Source organism: Salminus brasiliensis, chromosome 17, assembly GCF_030463535.1.
Source record: "Salminus brasiliensis chromosome 17, fSalBra1.hap2, whole genome shotgun sequence".
NCBI lineage: Eukaryota > Metazoa > Chordata > Actinopteri > Characiformes > Bryconidae > Salminus > Salminus brasiliensis.
In genome coordinates, this window is record NC_132894.1 from 15,552,644 (window position 1) to 15,576,350 (window position 23,707).

Genomic DNA, 23,707 nt, shown 5'->3' on the forward strand with positions numbered 1-23,707 from the left:
TAATTTGAATGAAATGAATGAAACCTTTGTAAATTTACTTCAATTGAAAGTATAGAAGGTACAATATTAGGAAGAATAGTGTCTATAAATCTATATGGAGATTGAAGTAAGGAAAATCACTTACATAGTAGAGCAAGGTGACGCTGATGTATTGGATGATGCTGTACAGGGCCATGAACTTAAATACACAGAAGGAAGTGATGAGAGCAGCTCTGCCTTCTCTGCAAAGAAATGTTTTAAATATTTCAGAAAATGTATCCGTGTCTTTTTTTTTTTTTTTTTTTACTAAAAACAAGCTTAATTAACAACTGAGACATCTATAACATCCAGAAGGAAATTCCTTGAAAAGGTGACATCTGACTCCAGCTAGTGCCTTACTGTCATCTAAATAATATTTCATAACATTTTGCTGTCTCCCTGAATCTAGCAAGGCTAGATATAAGCTGTAGGTGTGTATTACTGGTCTTACCTGATAAGGTTAGGCACACAGGAGATATTGGGCGTTCTGGAGGTGAAAGGAGAGGCCACTGAGGCCTCCAACTCAGAAAGGGAGATGCCACTGTGAGCTCTCTTCAGCGCCTGAGGAAGATGCCAGTTAGAAAACACCACGGCTGCCTCACCAGGGCTTGTGTGTGTGTATAGGCTTTAACATGTGAATGCCTTATAACATAAAAAGTGAGAAGAAATACCATACACTAAAGACAGACTTACACCACAGTCGTTGGCACCATCACCGCACATTCCAACAAAGTAACTAGACAAGAGAAAGATACATGTCAAACTAAGTTTACAGTATTACAGTTTCCAGTATACAGTAAGTGTTAATGAGTATGTTAGACAGTGAGGGTATGTGTGTGCTTTGTCTTAACTCACTCAACACTCTGTAGTGTCTCCACCAGTTGAGTCTTCTGGTCTGGAGCCATTCTTGCAAACACTGTCCCATGCAAAACCAGCTATACCAAAGCAAAAAAGAATAATGAATGAGATAAACAGTTTAGTCTTCCAACAACAAGTACTACCATCTCAATGATCTAATTCCTAACATAGTTGGCAGGATACACAATATGTCCAAATGTTTGTGGACACCCTTGAAAGAATGCATTCCGCTACTTTCATTTGCACCCACTGCTGACACAGATTTGCAAATGCACGTACAGCTTGTCTAGTCACTGTAGAGAGGTACTGCCAATGGGATAGCACTCTCTGGAGCAGATAAACAAAACCATTGACACCAGTCACATGAAGTCCAATGCAAGGGCTGGACTAGAAAGGTAAAAAGCCCCCCAGAACTGAGGTGTGTTTTCTTTGTAATGGCGGGGCTTCTTTAATACCCTTGATTTTAGAAGAAACAATGAATGAGCAGGTGTCTCTATACTTTTGTCCATACAGTATATCAGCAAGCTAAAGATTTGTGCGACATGCTAAATGTTGTGTAAATTTCAGACCTTCTGGAGCAGGTCCTGGAAATGCTCCGTGATAACAGCAAACGACTTGCCACTCATGGCAAAATGGTACTGCTCCAGAGACTTCGGTTCTTCTGGCTTGTCATCCATGCTGATCCCCACTTCCTACACAAGAGCATAGAAAATACTCTAATGAAACTTCAGTAAAGCCTCAATAAGCACAGTTTACATTGCTATAGATATCAAACACTAATATCAATAAAGTCAATCAATTATTGAGGTCACGGTCATTTATCACTTGCCATAGCGTAAATCGGGCAGTTTTTCTTTACATTGTGTCACAATTCTATGAGAAATGGACCAATAGAAACGCCTCAAAAGGTCCTGGATCAAAAATCATTTTACACCGACATCCATTATCAGTTGAGAAGATTTTTTTACTTTTCCTTTAAAGCCGCCATTTGGGAGACACAAGGTTTATGTGTGACAGTGATGAAATGTAGTGTTCACATTGACCATTTAAACACCAACTACCATGTGTTTGTAATAACCCTGTTTGTTCCAGGTTACAGAACAATCCACACATTCATTTATTTCACCCAATTCCCATGACCTAAACACACGGTTGTATTTTGAGCCCCGCTTGGCTTTCTTCTGCTGGCGGCAAAATAACTGAGCAGGCTCTATATCAAGGTGTTTGCCAACAATAAATGAGAGTATGGCTGGGTTATGAACTTATTATGAACTAGATAGAGCTCAGGCACTCGCACGTGCAATAGCAGCGCCTGTCCAGCAGATGGCACAAACTGACCTCCAGTGAAGCAGCCTTGTTGGAGTGCTTGCTGGGATTGTCGGCGTAGCGCCAATTTATCTTGGCCGCTTGGCCGTCTTTGGGGGGGAGGGCGTCTGCAATGATGACTCGGTCCTGTGGCGGAATCATGCCGCAGTCCCGTGCCACAGAGATGGCTGTCAGCATATTGTCACCTGTGTAGAAGAGAGACATGACTGCATGTAAACCTCATTAATAATGGCATGAGCTTCCATAAAAAGGCCAGGCCCCGCTGGCAGGCTCCCCAGCATCCCTCATGACACACTGCGAGTAATAGACAGGTTGGAACACACAACTCAATCTAATAGTGTGATTACACTCACAATGGCGCATTGAGCCCTAGCTGAACTTTGGAGCTCTTTGCTGCTAAGCCAGAGAGCTGAGACCTTTATTAGTCAGGATTCCAGGAATACCTAATGAAGCGATGCCAGTGGTATTAAGCGGCTACAATCTACACACTCAGAACAGCCCCTTGTCTGTCAACTCACAGGTTGCACAGGGTCACATATGGGTAGTGGCAAGGGGTGAAATCTGATGGTATGTGCTGTAGTATGTGTTGATAGTATTCTTTCTGTACCTGTCACCATGACTGTGCGGATGTTGGCCCGTCGGAGGTCCTCTAACACTCCCGGAGTCTCAGCCTTCAGCTTGTTCTGCATGATGATCAGCCCAAGGAACTCCATGTTGGACTCTATATGATCCCTATGGATTCAAAGCATTGGACATCAATACAGTGGAAAAAGAACTATGTAATTAGAATTAAATTCTAAAATTAATGATTTTTTTTGGTATTCAGAATAAAAAATTAATAAAAAAAAAAATAATAATTTAGCGTGAATCCATGAACACATACTTTATAAATGGGTATATACTTTACAAAATAATATTGTAAATGTTATAATACTCTCATCTAATAGAATATCCTATATCTCTGCCCCTTTGAGCTTAATAAAGAGAAGAACCGGTGCAGTCAATGATCCTGAACATGAACTCAATACTTCAGTCCATATAAGACAGATGGAATGAGGCATACTGAGGGCTCCTAGATCTTTTCCTAGTTCACTCCAAGTCATTAGGAACAAGAGTGAGGAAGTATGAGGAGTTCAGTAGTACCTGTTAACGTTCTGTACTTTATGCCAGGTGAGCTTGGACTCCAGACGTCTGTGGGCCAGGGCAATGACACGGAAACCTTGCTTAGTGTAGTCTTCCAGTACCTCGGCAAAGTCCTGTGGGACTGTGGAGCATTACAGGAGATTGTTGAGCAGAGCACAATGATGAATTTGTAAAGTCGATAGCAGTGCCATGTTATTGAAGTCCAAGACAAATTCAACCAACCAGTCTCTTTCTTGCACAGACTAGCCACCACTTCTGGCGCTCCCTTGAGGTAGGCGTCCATCCGCTTTCCTCCGAGCAGACGGGTCACCACACTCATTCTTTGCAAGGCCGAGGAGAAGGGGAACTGCCGCACAATTCCAATCTCGTAGGACCCCTGCAAGGCACCAAATTAAAGACAAGCTGCTCCAAATTCCTATTTAGCAACAGAATGAATGCAAAGATGGAGACTTGTTTACTCACCGAGAGCGCATACAGTTCCTGTAACACAATCCCAGAGAGAAAGGGAAAGGAATGAATGTCATGAGTAAATAGGTGATTGAGCTTAAGATTACTGTAATCACTTCTAAATATGAAGAAGCTGGAAGATAGTTCTCATAAAGTGTTCTCATTAAGTGTACAGAGGAGACTGACAAACGCACCATGTCCTGCACTGGTGATACTGTTGGTGCTGGAAGAAGCTGCTTAGGTGGACGCACTACAGTGGGCATGATACGGTTGTGGAGAGAAGTCTCCTCCTCTGTGGCCTCTTCTAAGATCTAAAGCACACACACACACACACACACAGTAAAACCAACAGGAGACAGTTTACATAATGACAATTGAGCTAACCAACAGATTCAGCGTATTGCAACATCACATTTTCAAAAGACGTTCAGAATTTGAACATGCCAGCTTTTCTGGTTCGCTCACATAGCTTCCTTATGAAAATACTGTTTATGTAATTTACTAAAAACATACCCAGTCATTTGGGACAACATGCAGCATGCCATGTTTTTTAAATCCCAAAAATGATACATAGGCTAGTCCAGTCCTTGTACATGTCCAGACTTGTCGCTGGCCTACACTGTGTGTCCAAAGGTTTGTAGACACACCTTCTACTGAATGCATTTGCTACTTCAAGATGCACCCATTGCTAACACAGCTCTCAGCTAACACACAGCTTGTCTAATCCCTGTAGAGCAGTACCACCAATAGAATAGGACTCCCTGGAGCAGATAAACATGAACCTATTGGCACCATGCACAATGCCATGCGTGAGCTAGAGGGGTCTAAGGCCCTCCAGCATTGATCTGTGAAGCAGTGAAAGGGAGTTGCAATTAAAACCTTTACAGCAAAACTCCAAAATCTAGTAGAAAGCCTTCCCTGGACAGTAAAGACTTATTAAGAGTTATTTCAACAAAAGCAGGATAAGCTCTTTTTAAATACCCTTAAAAAAATGAATGAGCAAGTACTTTTGTCCCTATAGTGTGCACTATCAAAATGAAACTGCTTATAGTGTGACGAGGTACGAACCCAGCCAGTGGCCTCAAACATCTTCAGGTCCAAAGGGTCACCAGAGAGCTGGCCTTCGATCTTGGTGAGAGAGTGACAGGTGGCCATGCAAGCCACAAAGTGAGTCTTCACCAGGCTCTCTTTATAGGCATTTTCCTCTGTGTGATGGAAGCTACGGGTTGAGAGACAGACTAGCTTCATTAAGACAATACAAAGAGCAAAACAGCAGGCCAAACAGACACCAGTGTCCTGACTGAAGGTCTCCTTTTAGTTGGGACATGTGTGCAGAACAACAGGCCAGCACATTTAGAGTCATGTAAACTAATGCTTACAATTGAAACGACCAAACTAAGAGAACTACGACGCCCACCTTCCATTCTCCGTTCTCTGCACCCCCCACAGATCTAGACCATCCTCCGTGAGAGTGCCCGTCTGCAGGAAAAACACATAAAGGGTTACACATGCGCCCTCTGAGAGGAGAAGTCGAGGTTATACTACACAAGGCAGTTTGAAAAAGTCACTGCACCACGGCCGCTCTGAGTGAACAGCTCTACTATTAAAGTAAATCAGGCATACGGCGTAAGAGGATGAAGACTGTCAGCAGAAATTCTGCTGCCACACCGAGTAAAAGCGAGCAGGCGAGCATGTGTGAAAAATGCTAGAGTAATTGCAAGAGACAAAACACTGAAAGCCAAGCAGACAGTGTATGTGAATATGGCTAGGCCGTATAAAAATAAGTGATGTTAGAAAAGAATAGTTTTACATTAACATTAATGTTAATGTAAAACTATTTACATATGGAATTATAATGCATATATGCAAATAAAACCAAACAGTGGCATGTAAAAGATCGGGCATCCATCCAAATTCTTGTTACTGTGAATATGTAAGTGAGCAATAGATGACCTACATTTCCAAACTGCATAAAGTTAGATACAAAACATTTCTGGAATATTTTAAGATTACTTTTTTTATTGCCATCTTTTGCATTTTTTTTTTTTAAAAGAACAGAAAAAAAGAAAAGAACCTGAAACAAGTGCTTGGGCACCCTGCATGGCCAGTTACATCCCCTCTGGCAAGTATCACAGCTTGCAAACGCCTTCTGTAGTCAGCTAAGAGTCTTTGAATTCTTGTTTGTTCTTTTTTGTAAAAGGCATCTAGTTCTGTGGGATTCTTGGGCTGTCTCACATGCACTGCTCTTTATGAGATCCACAGCTTTGGGGGATTGTGAGGGCAATGGCAAAGCATTTAGAAGCCATCCTCTTTTCATCTTCAATGTTTTTGGGTCACAGGCTGCAACACAAATCCAAAGCATGAACAACCCATCCCTGTAATAACACTTGGAGAGGTGTTCTTTTCGTGAAACTCCTTTTTTTCCTCCAAACATATCTTTGCTCATTAAATACAAAATGTTCTATTTTAACTTGGACTATACAAACCGGTTTGTGTAGGTGTTGCTTTGATACTGAATGTTTAAGGATGCAGGAAAGGTGTAGATTCTCCCATGCAGATGTTGCTCCACAGTACAAATATTTTGACCAGGGTGCCCAATCGTTTCAATGCCACTGTATATATACACTCCCAATATAGTTCCTAAAGAGCTCAAGATACTGGGCAAGCTTACCTTGTCAAAGCAGATTAGATTGAGCTGGCCACAGATGTTGATCCTCTGTGGACTGATGCAGAAGATGCCAAGTTTTTTGAGTCGCCGCTGGGCGTACACAATACCTGCTGTCATGGCTGCAGGTAGTGCAGGGGGCACAGTGATTGTGATGATGTCCAGAGACTCTATGATGATAGTCTTAGCTGGGACCTGTGGAAGTTAATGCATGATGCTTCAACTGACAATTTGCTCAACAAAAGACAAACACACAAAAACAAAATGGACTTTAAGAAACTACCACTTGGATCATTAAATAATCTATAGATTATAAAATAATAATAATAAATTATTCAGACTATGAAATCACTCAATTACCAAATAACTTCCGTAACTGTCTGCTTTTAAATTTACCTCTGGGTTGTTTTATGTATTTGCTAATTAACGATGAAGACAAAAAATATCTTGTTTCAAATCTCATTTCATCTCAACTTTTTAAAATCTCTTTCCTGTCAATTTTAAAATCATTTTCCCCTTCATTTTCAGACCAGGAAAAAAAAAAACAACACTTTTTGTGGTGAAGATTTGTAATTTTTATATTCACCCTGTGTGCATGCCTTACACTAACATAACTCTGCTCTCCAAAAATACACCACCATGATGTTGCTGCAGATGTGTGCTGCTTTTTAACTCTAATAGCTAAGTGATACTTAGCAATACTGGTTTTATCCGCACCCTCCGTTCCCGCGACAGACAGTTGCTTAGTCTGTATGTTTTTACAGCAGCTCTACGTCGAGACTGCAGAAAGTATTACTGTAACAAGTAACAGTGGCAGTAAAACTCTATTCCACACTTCTATGGCGATTAAACTGTGGTTTACATGCACCCCGGCAAATTCCTTGTTAGCGTGAGAAACGCACATAATGAAAAACGAATTTGTTCAATAATCTTAAGTTTTCAGACTGGACTAATTGGCTTTATTTGACTACCTATTATGTAATACCATGGTATCACTTTCTTTTGGATGGTCCATTATAGATGCCTCAAAGACGCCAACCTAACATTCAACTAACATTTAACTGAATATCTATTAAATGCAACTGCACTGTGAGTTGGATGTAAATCATTCTTATTAGAATTTAACTCTACACCTAACTGTAACGTTGAATCAAACACTAAACCTAACACAAGCCTCAAATTAACTCTAAAACCTAACCCTTACCTTGAATCTAACCCTAAATCTAACTGTAAAAGGGAAAGGTTAAGACTAAAATTAGGGTTACATTCAATAGAAAATCATTTACATTCAAGTAACAGTTCAGTTGCATTAGTAGAAAGTTGAGAATCTATAAAGGCATCTACAACAGACTATCGAAGTCCAAGTGTTACTAAAATAATTTATTATTTACAATACCACAACAATGTTGCAGAGGTCTCAAAACTCAAATATGTGTCAAACATGACACACTCAAATGTTTCAAATATTTAAATACAGAACCTCAAGATAACCCAGACTCATTCTGGTTTCATTGTAATGTAACATGCAATTCTTTAGTGTTCTATAAACATTGATAAGCGTCACAATATACACAGAAAGCTGGTTGATTAAATATGGTCAGTTTGGCCAGCCCTATAAGTGAGCAAGCAGGAAAAGACATTACCTTGTTCATAATGCTCAGGACGATCGAGTAGACAAAGCCAATGCCAGCCACTCCAACCAGACAGAGCAGAAACATATAGGCATCTCTGTACAGTTTAAAGTCAGTAGGCTTCGGGTACAGGATGGAACGAACCAGCTGGCCTTTGGCTGTACTGAAACCTGGAAAAAAAGAAAACAGCATTTTAGATGTATGGGATTTCATATTCAGAATAAACAACTTCTGCATATTAACGATGGTTCACTGAAACTGTATAACTACCTATTTGGTAGAATCAAATCAAAAGATTATTTTATTTTTAATTGTTAAAAACACTTTTTACAATTTGCACTGATCACAGATGACTGCATTACAACTGTATTACAGCTCAACAACTGGTTAAATGAGCACTGTGTTGGAACTGGATACTTTAGTAGCATAAATTCAGCTGAACACCAAATCTAGAGCAATGTCTGAATCTCACTCCGCAGGACCTGTCACAGTAGGCAAAGGAACAACAATCTGAGACTGGGTTGCAATAACAAAGCTAGTGGACGAAACTGCTGGAGTTGTAGCTGATGGAAGATACAATGCATTCCTTTGTTGGACAAATAGAGAATAGAGAAAATAAGCGGAGTGCAAAGATCACTGGAAAACACTGGGACACTGGGAGTACAGAACACTTGACAGCACTACTCAGTTCACACAATATTTGAGTGTGGCTCAGTGTGTACACTTACAGTTGGGTCCATAAGAATTCAAAAAGTGACAAGTTTTGTATACTTTTTAACACCTGAATGGATTTGAAATGAAGCAATCACAACATATGCACAGTGCAGACTTCCAGCTTTAATAAATAATTATAAAATAAAAATCAAATCTTGATTGACTGTTGTTCTGACTATATGTGTGTTGTGTTAAACTAGTAAAGAAAAGTTAGTGAAAAGCGTTCATTTACACGTCTAGTTTGTTTCAATAGCAACCTACCGGTCCTGACCACCACAGCTTTGACCAGTTCTCCTGAGTAGAAACGGGTCTGGATGACATTGGTGCCACAGAACAGTGTGTGTCTCTTGTGTTCTTCCATGCTATACACCTGGTCATCCTCTGCTTCTTTCTCACCATGCGACGGGTTGGGCAGGTTAGTCTTAGTGACGGGCACACTCTCTCCTAGGACAAAAAAATATATATATTACATAAGTGGACTTGAAGTGAATCAGTGTAGACACTGAATATATGATTCAGCATAGATGGTGATGTCATGCAAAGAAGTGGCCAGTAACCTGTCAGCATGCTCTCATTGACGATGCAGGTTCCACTAATCAGCACTGCGTCACATGGCATAATGGTCCCGTTGCTGGGGATGACCATGACATCACCAGGCACCAGGTCTGTGGACATTGCTTCTTCAATTCCTTTAGGAGGGCAGATGAGAAGGACGAGGAGAAGAAGGAGATGGAGACAGCGAAAAAAAAGAGAGGGACGGGGGCCGGAGAAAGAGAGAGGAGTAAGTGCATCGGAACCCCAGACTGGCTCAGCAGTTCCCTCATTACCCACGCCCTTGAGCACAGTAGACAGAATGCTGACTCATCATGGCAGAGACCACTGCGCAAGCCGCCCTTCAGGCAGGTAATCCAGCCTTGCAGCACTGCCCTTTGGGCTCCAGACTATTACTGCTTCTGCTTTTACAGTACATGTTTAGAATAAAGACATTTGTTTAAAAGAATTGAGGGAACAGCAGGACTTACAGATGCAGTTTAAACATACCGTTATTGGCTCTGCAGACTGATACACGAACAATACTGTGGGCAGCCACCATGTCGTGTAACATGACATATTGCTACAAAACAGAAACACAAATTGGGCAAAAATTAACGCCACATACTTTATTACAGACATATTAAGTGCTAGCTTAGTCATCAAAAGTACTGACAAAAAGAGCTTGTTGAAAAGCAAGAGCTCGCTTACCTTTTTGATGGTGTAGAGAGAGGTAGCTATCGATATGACTGACATTAACACTATAGCCATAGCGTAGTAGTAGTATTCGTCTGCACTCCATAGGATAACACTGAAGAGCTGGAAGATGTAAAAGGGGTTGAGGACCTGACAAAAGAAGGGAGGGAAAGATGGGAAGCAAGAAAGAGAACCTGATAAATGTAAAATATAATACAGGTATAATAAATACATCAACTGGAAACATGTATAAACTAGTGTTCATACTTGGAACACCCTTAAAGACAATGACCCATAAATAAATATCAGTTTGGCAATGACTAGAACTCTTAAACCTGCTCTAATTGTTCTTCCAATTGGTACAGCCAAGTAAAACCATGCTAAATTATTGACCTAAATTTCATTTCAAAAAAAGAAATTCATTTAAAGGAGGTATTGTAAATGAAGAGATGTTCTATATAAAAAGCTTAAACCATTTAACAATGTTTATATCATCATTATCACAATTTTGCCACTTTATTATATTCATATATTGATCATTTATATACATGTACGTATTTCTTTTTTTTCTGTCATTTTGTTTAATATGTTATTTTATTTGTTTATTCTGGAATCAATAAAGTCTCTAAAGACTCTAAAAACATGATCAATGAAAAACTGTTTAAATGAATTATTTTCTATGCAAATAATACACACACAAAACAAAAAACACTACCCGCTCCTTTCTTCGTTTTCTTTTTTCCCTCAAAGACAAAAGGTTATAATAAGACAATATATATGGGTATAAATACAATGTAAGGGTGTAAATACAAGCTTGTTTGGATTACACATTTAACTGTTGTAACAGAACCTGTCTGTCCTACCTCCTTGATTAGCAGCTTGAAAAGGGAAGGCACTTTCACAGCAATTTCATTCACTCCAAAAAATAATTTCCTGCAAAAGACAAAAACAGCAGTTTATATAGCATATTCTATTCACTAAAAGTTCCACAGATTTCCCACACACTTATCTATGTGCCAAACCTCCCCACAGGCATGCCCTCTGAAATCTCAAATTGGTTCAAAGGACTTGCCTCATCACACTTTCTAGCTACCCTAGAAAGTAGCAGAGTGCTCGGACCCCTAAGTATAGAGACTGGTTAAAGCCATGCGAAAGTGTTGTGTTGTGTGTTGTGTGTTGTTGTGTTGCCATAGAACAATTATATTATATACAGCTCATGCTTCGGACAGACGTTTGTAGTAGTACAGGGCTACCTGTATTCTTGCTGGTCTTGTCTAAGGCCACCGCCGTGCTTAGAATGGATGCCGGAAGAGCTAACACCAAGATCCTCCAGACCCCTGCACTCAGCAGAACACAGCAGTATTAACACAGGACAAACACCACGGCTTTCCCAGAGGCACTCGCATTACATTCGACACTTAAAAATAACTGAGTATGAGGAAAAGAAGTTTGAGTTAAAAAGTAGGTTGCTTACGTTAATACTTCAAAGTTCTGGACAGAGTCATTCCAGTAGTACTTTGTGCTATGGAGTGTAAAATACCGGATCTGAGCAAAAAGAGGGAGAGAAAAAAACAAAAACTCTATAAAAAAAATCTAAATTCAGCAGTTACTTAGCAAAGCACTAGAGCTAAAGAGATTTTACAGTTGTCAAATGTAGTTCTTAGAGGAAAAACTGGTAGTCACATTTAGGCGTGGGTGAACGCTGCCTGCACAGACTGGTACTGTGCATATTTCTAATACTTTAGCCAGACTGTGTAACAGGGTGTGATGTACAGACATAAGTACTTGCTCTATTTCCTCACATGGGTCCAATCGTACTACATGACAGATATATGGGAGAGCTTGTGAAAGGTTGTTAAGGGCGTGTGTACCTGTACAGGCTGGTATTCGGCGTATTTCCTGATGAACCCCTCGGCTGAGGTGTCAGAGTGGTGGGGCATGTGCCCGTTGGCCATGGTGGTGGTCTGAGAGTCCAGGCTGATGTAAGGGCTCCTTCCTGGGGCCAGCATCACACGCACCTTGGCCCGGAACCAGCGCTTGAACTCATCCTGGATCATGTGAACATGTGTAAAACATCATGTTAAATTATATCTAATTTCCGCTGGACCACCCAGGGACCCCCAAATCTATTTGCAACTAAGAACTATATAGTTCCAACTATTTGGAGGTCATTGTGGTAGGTTATATATGTTATACGTTTGTCACTGTTTTTTGTATTTAGGCATGTAGCTTTACGTTGAAGGGAAATTCCATGGAGTCTTTAAAATGTCTGCATAATTCAGTTGTTGAGGAGTAAATAGTAAGGCATTCAGAAGGGTTTGATGTAAAATCAGAAAAGAACCTCAGATCACAATATCAAAACACACCAGTATTCTTTTAAAATAAATACCAGCATTTTATTTGTAATGTTGATAAAGGTAGGACAATGGTAAACCTGAAATTATAACTTTTCATTAGGGCATCTGGGATCAGGATTTTGCCTTACAGCGCCCTGCATGTACCTCACCACAATAAACACATTTAGAAAATAAGTTTTAGACCAAAACCTTAAAATTGCAGCATCAGGCAGCTTATTCATAAGTGTTTAACGCAATAATTTTCAGGGGCATTAAACTCTTTAGATGTTTGGTTTCTATCCACAGTGCTGTGAACAATTACAACTTCAAGTTCCTCTAGAATGGTGTTCCACACTAAACCACTCTGAATGACTCAGTTTCCATCTTAATTGTTTCATTTGGAAAAAAGAAAAAAAAAAAAAAAAAAAAAAAAAAATCAGTGGAATTCCCCAGTAAAGTTCCATGTTAAAATGTCATTTTTCCCCAAGCACTTAAAAGTCCCTGGCTGAGCTGGAGGGTGGCTTTACTTGGTTTCAAGAATGTTTCATGCAGACTCTTGTAACAGCCAGATGAATAAAATGTGAGCTCCAACAGAAAGGAAAAGAATTCATCAAAAGACTAAAGAACTCTTCAGAAAGCTAAACGCTTAGTCACGTGTGAAATTTATATTATCCTTATTATTATTATTATATAAGGACCAGTACGTACGGTACTCTGGAGCAGCACCACCTGAGCATCCCGGACAGTGGTGCGAGTGCAGGTGGCCTTCACGCACCACTCAGGCATCCAGTAGAGCAGCAGCAGCAGAAAGCCTCCTGTGCACAGCACCCCCACAACCAACAGAGCCAGCTTCCAGCGGCACAGCCGATACCCGCTCAGCTCCTGTGGCACAGCAGAAATGGACAGTTCTTAAACCAACATTAAGCATTCAGTGATTGTGTTTCAAATTTTGCACCTCAAAAGGTCAATAATGGCTACCATTTGAACTCCCTCTCCAAAATCTAAATCGTTAAAGTCATTTAAAGAGGCTGCACCACCTGCCCACAGCTGGGTTAACAGCTGGGTGATTGGATAAACAGTTTTCAAATCTGAAACTCTATATGGGAATGGCCATGATCACACCCCTGCCATATGGACTGTGGTTAGGAGAAGGATGCGGGACTCTGCATGAGACTGTGACTCAGCCATATTGATATGCTAACGTTACTTAACAAAAGCAGGTAGGGTGCCGGGGCACTAGGTCATTGAATAACAAGCACACCTACTGCAGTATGGCTTGTGTTAAGATTTTTATAAAATGTACCCTAAATTGTTTGCCCTCCCCACCTCCCTCAATATGCAAACATAAAGTAGAATGAATAGAATCATTATAATTAGAACTATGAAAAATAAAAATGATTAAATATTTAAAATAAAGTGGAATTCTGCTCTTGTGCAGAAAATGCATTTTAACTTTTTTTTTCTTTGTAGAGGATATATTCAATCAATTTAAACACCAAACTTTTGCATTATGAAAAAGTTCTAGGTACTGGTACGAAGCTCACCATCTCATCCTCCAGTCCCTTATTAATAATCTTCATCTCCTCCTTCTCCATTGCACTCTCCTGTTCCACCTCCTCTTCACTGGGCACTGCTGCTTACCTGCAATCAAGCACAAGGCTATTAAACACAGTCTGTATGTGTGTGTGTGTGTGTGTGTGTGAGAAGAGAGAGAGAACAGTGTTTTAGAAGTGTGGAACACCTCGTAACAGCTGTCATATCATTGTGGTTCACACACCTTCCTGTCAGTCCCTACCATGACCTCTACAGCTGTATAGCATGCTGAGAGTGATTTTGGCCAGTATTTAAAAAGGTACAAATACACTTCACACATTCGTTCCCACAAAAGCACTTGCAGAATTCACACTAAGGTCAGCACATGGTCATCCAATGGTGTTCTCAAACACACACACACACACACACACACACCCACACACCCACACACCCACACACCCACTTACTTAACACTGCAGTTTGAGTTGCAGTTAGCGAAACAGAGAAGATAAGATGACAAATATGTGATGACTTGCTGCTGCTTGGTCTTGCAACTTTCTTGATCAGGAATGGGAATATGACCTCGGCACTCTCAGCGTACGGAGCCTCTCGTCTTATAATTCAGCTTTAGTGTACAGGACATGACGAGGCAGAAGAAAACGTCCAGCTCACAGTCCACAGTCACTTGTTCTGGTCCTCTTAAAATTTCGTTGAAATAGATACCTCTGTAAACAATGCTTTTCTACCACAGTTGTATGGCCTTCTCCTGTTAACACTACCAGTTCTAGCCAAAGAGTGGATCTATTGAGAGGTGGGACATGCTGTGGTAGTAACAACATGTTCAACACTAAACTCCTTCACTCTGGAATAAATAACAACCCTGACAGTCTCTCATATAGCCATTAAAGCACAGCAGGTGTTCATTCCAAACCACAACATCCACCCATAAACGATGAAGCCCCAGCAAATGGTAGTTGCTGCCTCCTTGTCACTGGAGAAGCTAAATGCCAGAGCTGCAGGGCAGGGCAGCTGAATCACACCACGCGATCATATACGCTCTCTGTGAAAACACAATGTGGCCACAGTGCTTAGCGGTCATGAAAACACCCAAAATAATAACAATTGTTGGCTCAGGAAGAGCGCCTTCCTTTCCTTGTAATATATGTTGTTTTGGTCCATCAGGATTCAGGTACACGTTCGTTCAGGAAAAGGGGAAGCACTGTGCATGCTGTTAGCTGTCGAAGGAACTCACAGTAGCTGCAAATTTAGCAACCCAGAGTTGGACTAAAAGACGGAGAAAAGACTAACCGGTAGGGATGCACCGATCTGATACTAGCAAAATTTTAATCAGATAATTAGTCTGATCCACAAGACACTATTCTCGCACTAGTATATATAAAGCCAGTTTTCTAGGCTTTATAACCCAGGATCAGAGTAACAGAGTAATATCACAGCAAACAGCAAGACTCCCCCCATCTAATCAGCATGGTGCTCTCAACCTTTCAGTGAGTAATCCAGCTCGTCTTCCATATAAGGAGAACCAAGAAGGGAGGAGCTGCTAGCTCCTCTTTAGTCTCACAAGACTTCGAATTTCAGAATACAAGTCCAAGTAGTGACCTATAAACAGAAATTGGGTTAATTTAAATCTGTGCTCATTTATCATAGTTTGTTAGGTTTATTATTATCTGTATCGGAACATAAAAAGATGGATCAGTGCATCCCTCCTGAGCAGTCTACTCAATGTGCCTGAAAACAGTCGAACACACTCCACCAGCATTCACAAGGCTTGATCCTGTATACCTGCTAACTAAGCTAATGCTAACCAGCTTCCCAGTCTTAATTCAGAGCATTTAAAAAGTGGATCCTACCCAACTCTAGCAAAGTAGTAGCTCAGTGTTGCCTAAACAGAGTCATCAAATACTGGACTGAACTTAAGGTCATTTTTTCTCAAAACACTTATCCACTAATGGCAATGTGATTTCAATATCCCTTCGCATTCCAATTTAAAATGACGTATTTCACTTGAGATGGACATTCCATGGTCAAAGATGTACTCTACCACGCTCAAAACAAGCTACCCAAGTCTTAGTAAGTCTTGTTCCCTATGTATAATCCCTGTGCTGCCCTGTGAAGCTGCTCGAACCCCACCTTGAATGGACACTGTGGAGAGTGAAGGCACAACGCTTTCTCCTCCCTCAATATTCACGCCTGACGTGACCTTTGGCAAATGTGTGATCTTAATCTAATGAGGCTGCTGTTATCATGTGATCTACTTTACAGCGAACCCATTTTGTCCCTCTACAATATGTGACGCCGGCTTTTCTGCTGGTACCAGTTGGTCCAGCGCTGATACTACCATCTCGAACACAGGGACAGAGTTGACGGAGCTCATTTCCAAATACTTTTCTTGTTAATATATTGCTGCCTGCCACCAGTCATCTACCTAATTTCCTGGTTTACCTAATTAAGAAAGGTCTGCTTAATTGTATTTTAGTCATTTTCAATTAACTGACTCGTTTCCTGGTCACTGATAAAGCAGAAGCCATTAAAAACAAATCACAAAACAGAAAACAAGGTTGGCAAATAGTTCCAGTATCTGGTTAAATCCCAAAAGTGGGAGTTAGGTAAGTTCTTTGTAACGTCCTCTAGAGAATGTCCAACATCATGACAGAGTGTGTGTGTTTGCAAAGACTGTGAGCGAGTCAAGAAGGCCTAGAGAAAAAGGGTGCCAAAAAAAAAGGAAAGAAAAGAAAAGCAGTTGAGGTTCCCGGCAGGGCACGGTGCCCGGCCGCCTCAACAATAGGGCAGCAGGGAGGCAGCATGGCGGCAGCGCGGCCCTGCTCCCTGCACTCTGCCTCTGGCCCTGATCTTATCTGGCCTCTGCACCCGCACAACACACCACGGAAAGGGGAAATTTAGCTTAGGACCATGCCCTTCCTACTATTTTAAACCAGCCGACCAAGCACTGCACAGCCACGTTCCAGTGTCAGACACAATTTATCGGAATATTGAGAAGAGCTGACCTGCATGCTCTGGCATTCCCCCCCCACTCCTTTCTTGTGTTGTACTGGATGAATGCAAGGAAATAAAGCAATTGTACATTCGTCAAGTTGCTTTCTAGCTATTCCAGCTTGGAGCGAAACCCTCCTAGATTTCCCATCTACAGCAGCACGGCAACTTCCAAAAGCATCTGGGCAGGAACATTTCAATGTCTAATGGCGTGTACAAAAACTGGAATATGAATATGAGACCACAACAAAAGGCATTTATATCAGCTGATATTAATCAGGCAACACATACCTCAAGACCTTGTGGAGGCTGTGCACAAAGACATCAGCTTGTACTAGGGATCTTCTCTGGCACAGTCCTAGTAGGCCTGTACTGCAGTCAATCCAGCAGCTTCAAGGCCTTTATCGGATTTAGATCAGATGACTGACCTAATCGAGAACAGCCCACTCCTTGGCCATGAGCAGCTCCTTGTTTGCTCGGGCAGTGCGTTTTGGGTCACTGTCCCTCTGCTCAATGAAATTTTTAGCAGATAGAATATAGTAGAAAGTAAGCAGACGCATCCGGATTCATTCTGCTGGTACAATCAGCAGCTATGCCAGTCAATGAAGATAAATGGGCTTGTTCCACTCAGACCAATACAGCCTCGAAATCAAAAGAATCTCTCAGCGTTTCACTATTGAAGTGGTCTGCGTTGGATCATCTGCAGTTGCCTTTTTCCATCCATCTCTTTGCTACAAAGTTTTGTGTCACCTGCCCCACGACTTCTTGTTCGAGCTCTGTTCTAGTACCAAACAGGCTCCTTTAAATACTTTTCAGCATGCTGCAAACAGACTGCCCTGTTCTTGGTACTTTGTGGTTTGCTGCCTGCGGTGTACCGGCTGAGGTTCAGCAACTTGTAGAAGTCACTGCCAGATCTCTGCCCAAAAATACTGGACAGTGCTCTGAATCTTTACGGTCATTGTTCCTTCCCTACCTTAAAACTGATGGTGATCTCATACAGTACAACACTGACACTGAGGCACAAACAGGTCATTTGTTGTTGATGAGATCATCCATCTTTTTAATCATGACAAAAAAAACAAAAAAAAAAAAACAGCAGTTTTTCCAACATTATCTCAAAAGACTATTCTCCAGTCCTTATATATTGCTACACACCATAATTAGATGACAAAGGCTAAAAGAAACCTGCAGCGAAACAGAGACATTTGTGGCCTTCAACTATGACTGCAAATGACCAACTCTGACCACACCTGACAAATATAAAGACTGCTTTAAAACCAGCTATCTAGGAAGGGATGATGACATAGAAAGCATGCCATCATCTCCAAACGAATGGTTGAAAATGCTCAAATATATTAAAGCTGCAGTAGTCATCGGGCCAATTCAGATCCACTGAGTTCATTGTAAATCAGGTCTGCTGGTACCTAAAGACCTAGAAATGTTGGAAGTAGTTTGAATACTCCCTTAAAACCCCAATTTTCTGATAACTGTCTAGTAATTTCAGTTCTCCACTTACATTACCAGCTTATTACTCAAAGCTGAATAATACAAAAGGAAAAGGCTGTACTGAGATTTGCCAAGGAAATTAGAGGAAAGGGGAAAGTTTCAGACAGCCCCTCAAAAAAAAAAAAAATTTTTTTCAGAAAAAGTGGCTGTAACCAGAGTGACCTACATAGTCCTGTGTTATCTTTTCACATGTCTTACTGCACCACTTGCACTCGGAAATTGCCATTGTAAATGGCTTAAATCTTCTTGAGCTGTCCGAGAGCAGGAGACACCTGCGATTCCTGCCGCAAGCATTACATTATGGCTTCAGCATTAGCCTTCCATTCCTACTGTGCTCGACCAGCCATGCATGTTGCATATACAGAGCAAGGATGGAAGGATAGTGGGAATGACCTTTATTACAATGAATAAAAAAAAAAAAAAAAGACTGCACCATCGGAAGGGTCTTTCACACCTTCTGACCACATCTAAAGCCTTGATCAGACACCAGAAACAGCCCTTGACATTTCTTTATCTTTACTTTAAATAAAGCTTGTTAAGTTACTGGACTTGCGGACACATCGTCTCCACCACATCTGTTCTGAAGCAGACAGCTTTGAAACATGATGGAAAATAACAGAGTGGGCCTTAAACTGTGTTTTGGTATGGAGGCATTCACACAAAATAGGCAGACAGGGAAGTCTTACCTTAGAACCTGGGGCACCAAGGCCCGAGGCAGCCCCTTCCTCTGGAAGAGCTTGCACGCTCTCTCACAATGCAGACCTGGACCCCTGCAAAACATGAGAAGAGAAAGCTTTAATTACAGAGCACAAATTGGAAAGTCTGCGCTATTTGTAACCTTCACTTCCATAGACTACATGACAAGCATGCCTTAATTAGACAGGGATGTCTTAATTACCAGTTCATAATGAATGAAAGCTAAAGCGACAATGCCTGGTGATAAAAGAACACATTCTGGGTGGTGGGGGGGGGGGGGGGATTCCCTGCGTGACAAGCCCTCACAAATCTATTTAGCAGAACCATGAAAGTGAGAAACATGACACCATGGTGCCCTGCAGGTACATATGCACAGCCATATATGTATGTATAAACGCACACTTTACTCCTTACGCAAATCAGTGAGCCTTGTGTGCCTATGGCTAGGTCACCATTTAACCAGTTGTTCTTCCTGACTGACTGGTGTCTTAATATAAAATAGCCAGAAAATGAAAATGGTTTCAATATATTTATCTAAGAAGTCAGTGTTCGGGCCCTGAGTGGTCCAGTGCGGTCACTATGACCAGAGGAACGCTAGATCGAGAGCCTGGGCCCTGAGAGAGAACAATTGGCCTTGCTCTGTCCAGGGTGGGTGGATGGCAATTTCTACCCACAACACACTAAAGCAGTGCTGCTTGGCACTGGCGTCTGCTTGCCGGTGCACCAGAAACAGGTACACATTGCTTTTCTTAAAGTTTGCCCGGTGACTTTGCATCAGTGGCAGTTCGAAAAAAGAGGCGCTGGCTGGTTGTGCAAGCGTCATAGGAGGAACAATAATTTATCCTCATTCAAGTATGCCAGAGGCATGTGGTTCAAACCAAATAACAGCCCTCACCTCCCCAAACAATGCAAAGTCAAAATAAGACAAGACCCTGAGGCTGTCCTCTTCTTCAGGACATGCAAAGTAACCTCACATAAGCCTTGAGAATTATTTATGCAAATTGTAAGATTGTATGTAAACTACACCCCATGAGAACATCACCCTCTATCTAAATTCTACCACTAAACTGTTACTGGTATGTGAGATCCCAGAGTAACAGCACAGATTCCAGTATGCACTACTGCCTGCACCAAGAGGGATGCCCTACAGAACCAAAGCAGATTTAAGATCATGTGAGCCGATGTTAAAGGACACAGAAGAGGGATCGGTATGCCAGATCCACGTGCTCAATTTAGGAAGTCAGACACCAGCCTGTAAGCAAAAACTAGATCGTTGCACAAGGCAGTTTCAAAACAGCTTACGCATCCACGCTATATCCCTCTGAGCTTTCAATACCAGCAGGTTCAGCAGTTTGACAGGGACAGTTTGACTCTGTTTCAGGTTCCAGAAAAAAATGGCAGCGTTACAACAGTAGGTTTAGGAAATCACATTCACCAGAAAAGAATGTAAGGACTAGACAGGTTGTTTGATCACAGGCTGCACTATGCAAAAAAAAAACAGCAGTTTCAGCACTTTGACAGACCCAGTCTCCTATTTCCAGAAAAAAAGGACACCCCACCTCTCCACATAACCCCTCCCAAGAGGCACCACAATTGTTAATAATAAGCAATGACCTAATGAAGGCAGTAATAATTCATGGAAGCTTTAGGAGGGACAAATGTTTTGCAGCAATGGTGCTCTAGACTCAAAATGCTTTCTTTATCACTTCCTCTCCTAATCACAGTCTATTAGAACAAGGCCTTTTGTTTAGGGCAGCAGAGGCACAGAGCTGTGTTCGGCCCAGACTGCGGCCTCGCGCCTGGATATGGTCGACTACCCTCGTCTGTATTTCTACTCCTCCATCGTTGAGCATCTGTCTGCTACCAAGTATGTTTCTTTATGCAGCACTGAAGAGTAGTAGAATAACTGTAACGGATGGAGGCATTTAAGACAATCTAATTTAATCTAATCTATTAGCTTGTAGTTAAGCCTATTTTACATTAGATATAAAGAAAACACCTAAGGCAAAGACAGCCATGACGTCCATTAGATTTATTTTTTTTCCATGAAGCATGCAGAGTCTAAACCTCTGAGCCCCCGTTTATATACCTGGTCACTTCATGTGACTAGTGTCTGGATTGTATCCGGATACGATTTTAGATAAGATTGGCAGTCAAACGTGCCTCTGGTTCGTCAGACTGAAATCCGATTGCTGTGTGGGACGGAACATGCGGATTTGCTCACTGGGCAGCTATTATTATTGGGGTTTCATTTGTACTGGGAGGAGTTTTACGAACGAACACAGTGATGGCTGTGTAGACAGGCCAGGAATTTGCTTTTACACATGAGTGAGTGAAACGGATACTGCAATTAAGGCTGAGAGAGTGACATTTATACCACCCAGCCAGTGGAACAACTGCACTAATAGCTGCGGCTTTACTCTTTATTCATTGTGAGATCTCCACACGGCTGAACCAGAGAAGACGAGTTTCACTCCAGCCCCTTCTGCATGGCACAAAGTCAAGTTCACAAGTTCATTCGGCTATCGTCCGCTGTTGCGTTTAGGAATGAAGCCAAGCACCCTACATTAATGGTCACTTAGGTGTGTCTTATCCTTGTCAGTTGTGTAACGAAGTTAGCGTCACCTTGACAGGCTGGTTTGGTTTGAGGCAGCTGTAAAGTTTAAGATAATTATTGACTTAGTGCATCATATTGTAACAAGATGCTTGCATCGTGTAAAAGCTGCTTGCTAATACCCAGTCCCAATCTTTAACCCCTCCCTCCAATACTAACTTTAATTACCAACCATGATCAGTGAGAGGTTTTATTGCTGATCAATAGATTCCTTACTTCTTTCTCAATCTCCAGTGATTTGCTGTTGTATCCATTGTGAAACGATGTCTAAAAGTAGGATACACATGCCTACATTCACAGAGAGAGAGAAAGCACTGAAGATATACAAGTTATATATAAGTTATGCAGTCTTTATAATAAAGCAACATGCTGAGCGCTTGTACGCTTCTTCCACAAAGACAAAAAAATAAATGAATGAAAAAATAAAAAATAAAAAAGGCAAGAGACTATATTAAGGCATTTTCCTCTCTCTGAAGCTTCAGGCTCTGTGTTCTGTAGATGTAACATGGATTGAATAGCCTCGTTCATAACGCTAAAGATTCTATCCTTTGCTGTGATTCAAAAATACGTGAGTCTTTTGCCAAGTATTTTGTTTATCTGATCCCCCCCCCCCCCCTCAGAGCAGCACAGTCCACGCAAAGCTCCTAATCAGATTGTGTCCAGTAACTTTGGTCAAGAATGTATGATTAAAGTGGCTGAGGAGAGAAATAAATAGGCTAAGCTGAACTGTGCATCTTTCCATTTGGAGAACATTCATAATTAACCACATAAAATCAGACCTGTTGATGTATATCTGTGGACAGGTCTTTGTGCAGTAGGCCTGTAACCCTTCCTTGTGTTTAAAAATGAAAATGTGTCTGTCCAGAGTGCCTTTGTTAGGACAACTGAAGAAAAAAAAAAAAAATTGATGATTAAAAATTGCTTACCGTTAGAATGCGAGTTCTGTTTTCTCTGCCTTTTACAAATTGTTCAGCGTATTTAAGTAAGTCCTTCATGAATACAAAACCCTTTTCGCTCCCATGCACCCGACTACTCGTCGACCCATTGCAAAAAATGTGGCTGGGTGTGTGTGAGGGGTACGGTCTGAGGGGTACTATCTGAGGTGTACGTATGTATACATCAGCAGCACAGAGGCGGGTCCATCATGACAGGAACAGCGAGTGTGGTCCAGAGGTGAGAAGAAATAAACAAAAAAAGATCAAATATAAAATGCAGACCTAAGTCAGGCCACATGATCTTGGATTAGCGGCTCCATGGGAACTACAGCATGGGAAAAGCTGCTGATTGACCGCGAAGAGATTACGCTATAGTTTCACATAACCTTGACTGTTTTAGGCTTCTCTCTGCTCAATGTACTTCGTAAACCAGAGTGACTTACTGAGAAAGTCTAAAAGTGAATGGAGGTGTGGGTTCTTATATAACAGCTATTAAAAAAAAAAAAAAAAAAAAAAAAAGAAACACATTAGGAAATGACACTAGCCTAATAAAACTAGATGAGCAGCTGTAAACTAGGTTGTAACGACTCGAAGGGAGATAAACGAGAGCTGAACATGAACGCATCACAGCGATAGGCCGATAAGTCACCTTATTGACTTGTGCTTAGTAATATCTAAAGCTTATAGGTATCTTTGAACTATTAGTCTATTCTAACTAGCTGAGGTTTTTCTTGAGTAAACAGCAAAGCACTTTTGTAAGTCGCTCTGGATAAGAGCGTCTGCTAAATTCTGTAAATGTAATGTAAGTCATATCAAGCATTCACGTAGCACAAGCTCCTCCTATTACGGACACCCTCTGTGAAATTCATTAATAAAAACTTTAAACATTAATAAAGTAAACGTTCGAAACCACCTATGCTCGGTCACATACGTTTCTTTCCCCCTCCCCTTTTCTTACAGAGTTCAGGTTCAAAGTCGCATCTTCAGATGTAATTCGAGGTTACCGGTTCGCACCTCAGTCCCAAATTTTACATCTGCTACTATTTTTA

General features: G+C 41.3%; 1 protein-coding gene across 1 annotated transcript in view; it reads right to left on the bottom strand.

The window, feature by feature from the left end:
• atp13a3 (ATPase 13A3) overlaps positions 1-23,707 on the bottom strand; it is a 36,609-nt gene that overhangs the window by 9,033 nt on the left and 3,869 nt on the right. The window contains exons 2-27 of the mRNA XM_072660029.1: positions 19,100-19,183; positions 13,910-14,006; positions 13,074-13,247; positions 11,901-12,077; positions 11,504-11,574; positions 11,283-11,366; positions 10,893-10,962; positions 10,045-10,179; positions 9,844-9,916; positions 9,360-9,491; positions 9,064-9,246; positions 8,101-8,258; positions 6,464-6,652; positions 5,210-5,271; positions 4,861-5,011; positions 3,987-4,103; positions 3,808-3,825; positions 3,568-3,721; positions 3,346-3,466; positions 2,810-2,934; positions 2,215-2,387; positions 1,446-1,568; positions 874-953; positions 712-754; positions 470-579; positions 125-221 (exon numbers count right to left, since the gene is read on the bottom strand). Coding sequence (XP_072516130.1) covers positions 125-221; positions 470-579; positions 712-754; positions 874-953; positions 1,446-1,568; positions 2,215-2,387; positions 2,810-2,934; positions 3,346-3,466; positions 3,568-3,721; positions 3,808-3,825; positions 3,987-4,103; positions 4,861-5,011; positions 5,210-5,271; positions 6,464-6,652; positions 8,101-8,258; positions 9,064-9,246; positions 9,360-9,491; positions 9,844-9,916; positions 10,045-10,179; positions 10,893-10,962; positions 11,283-11,366; positions 11,504-11,574; positions 11,901-12,077; positions 13,074-13,247; positions 13,910-13,960 — 2,871 coding nt within the window. The 5' untranslated portion in view covers positions 13,961-14,006; positions 19,100-19,183. The remainder of the gene's footprint in view (positions 1-124; positions 222-469; positions 580-711; positions 755-873; positions 954-1,445; positions 1,569-2,214; positions 2,388-2,809; positions 2,935-3,345; positions 3,467-3,567; positions 3,722-3,807; positions 3,826-3,986; positions 4,104-4,860; positions 5,012-5,209; positions 5,272-6,463; positions 6,653-8,100; positions 8,259-9,063; positions 9,247-9,359; positions 9,492-9,843; positions 9,917-10,044; positions 10,180-10,892; positions 10,963-11,282; positions 11,367-11,503; positions 11,575-11,900; positions 12,078-13,073; positions 13,248-13,909; positions 14,007-19,099; positions 19,184-23,707) is intronic.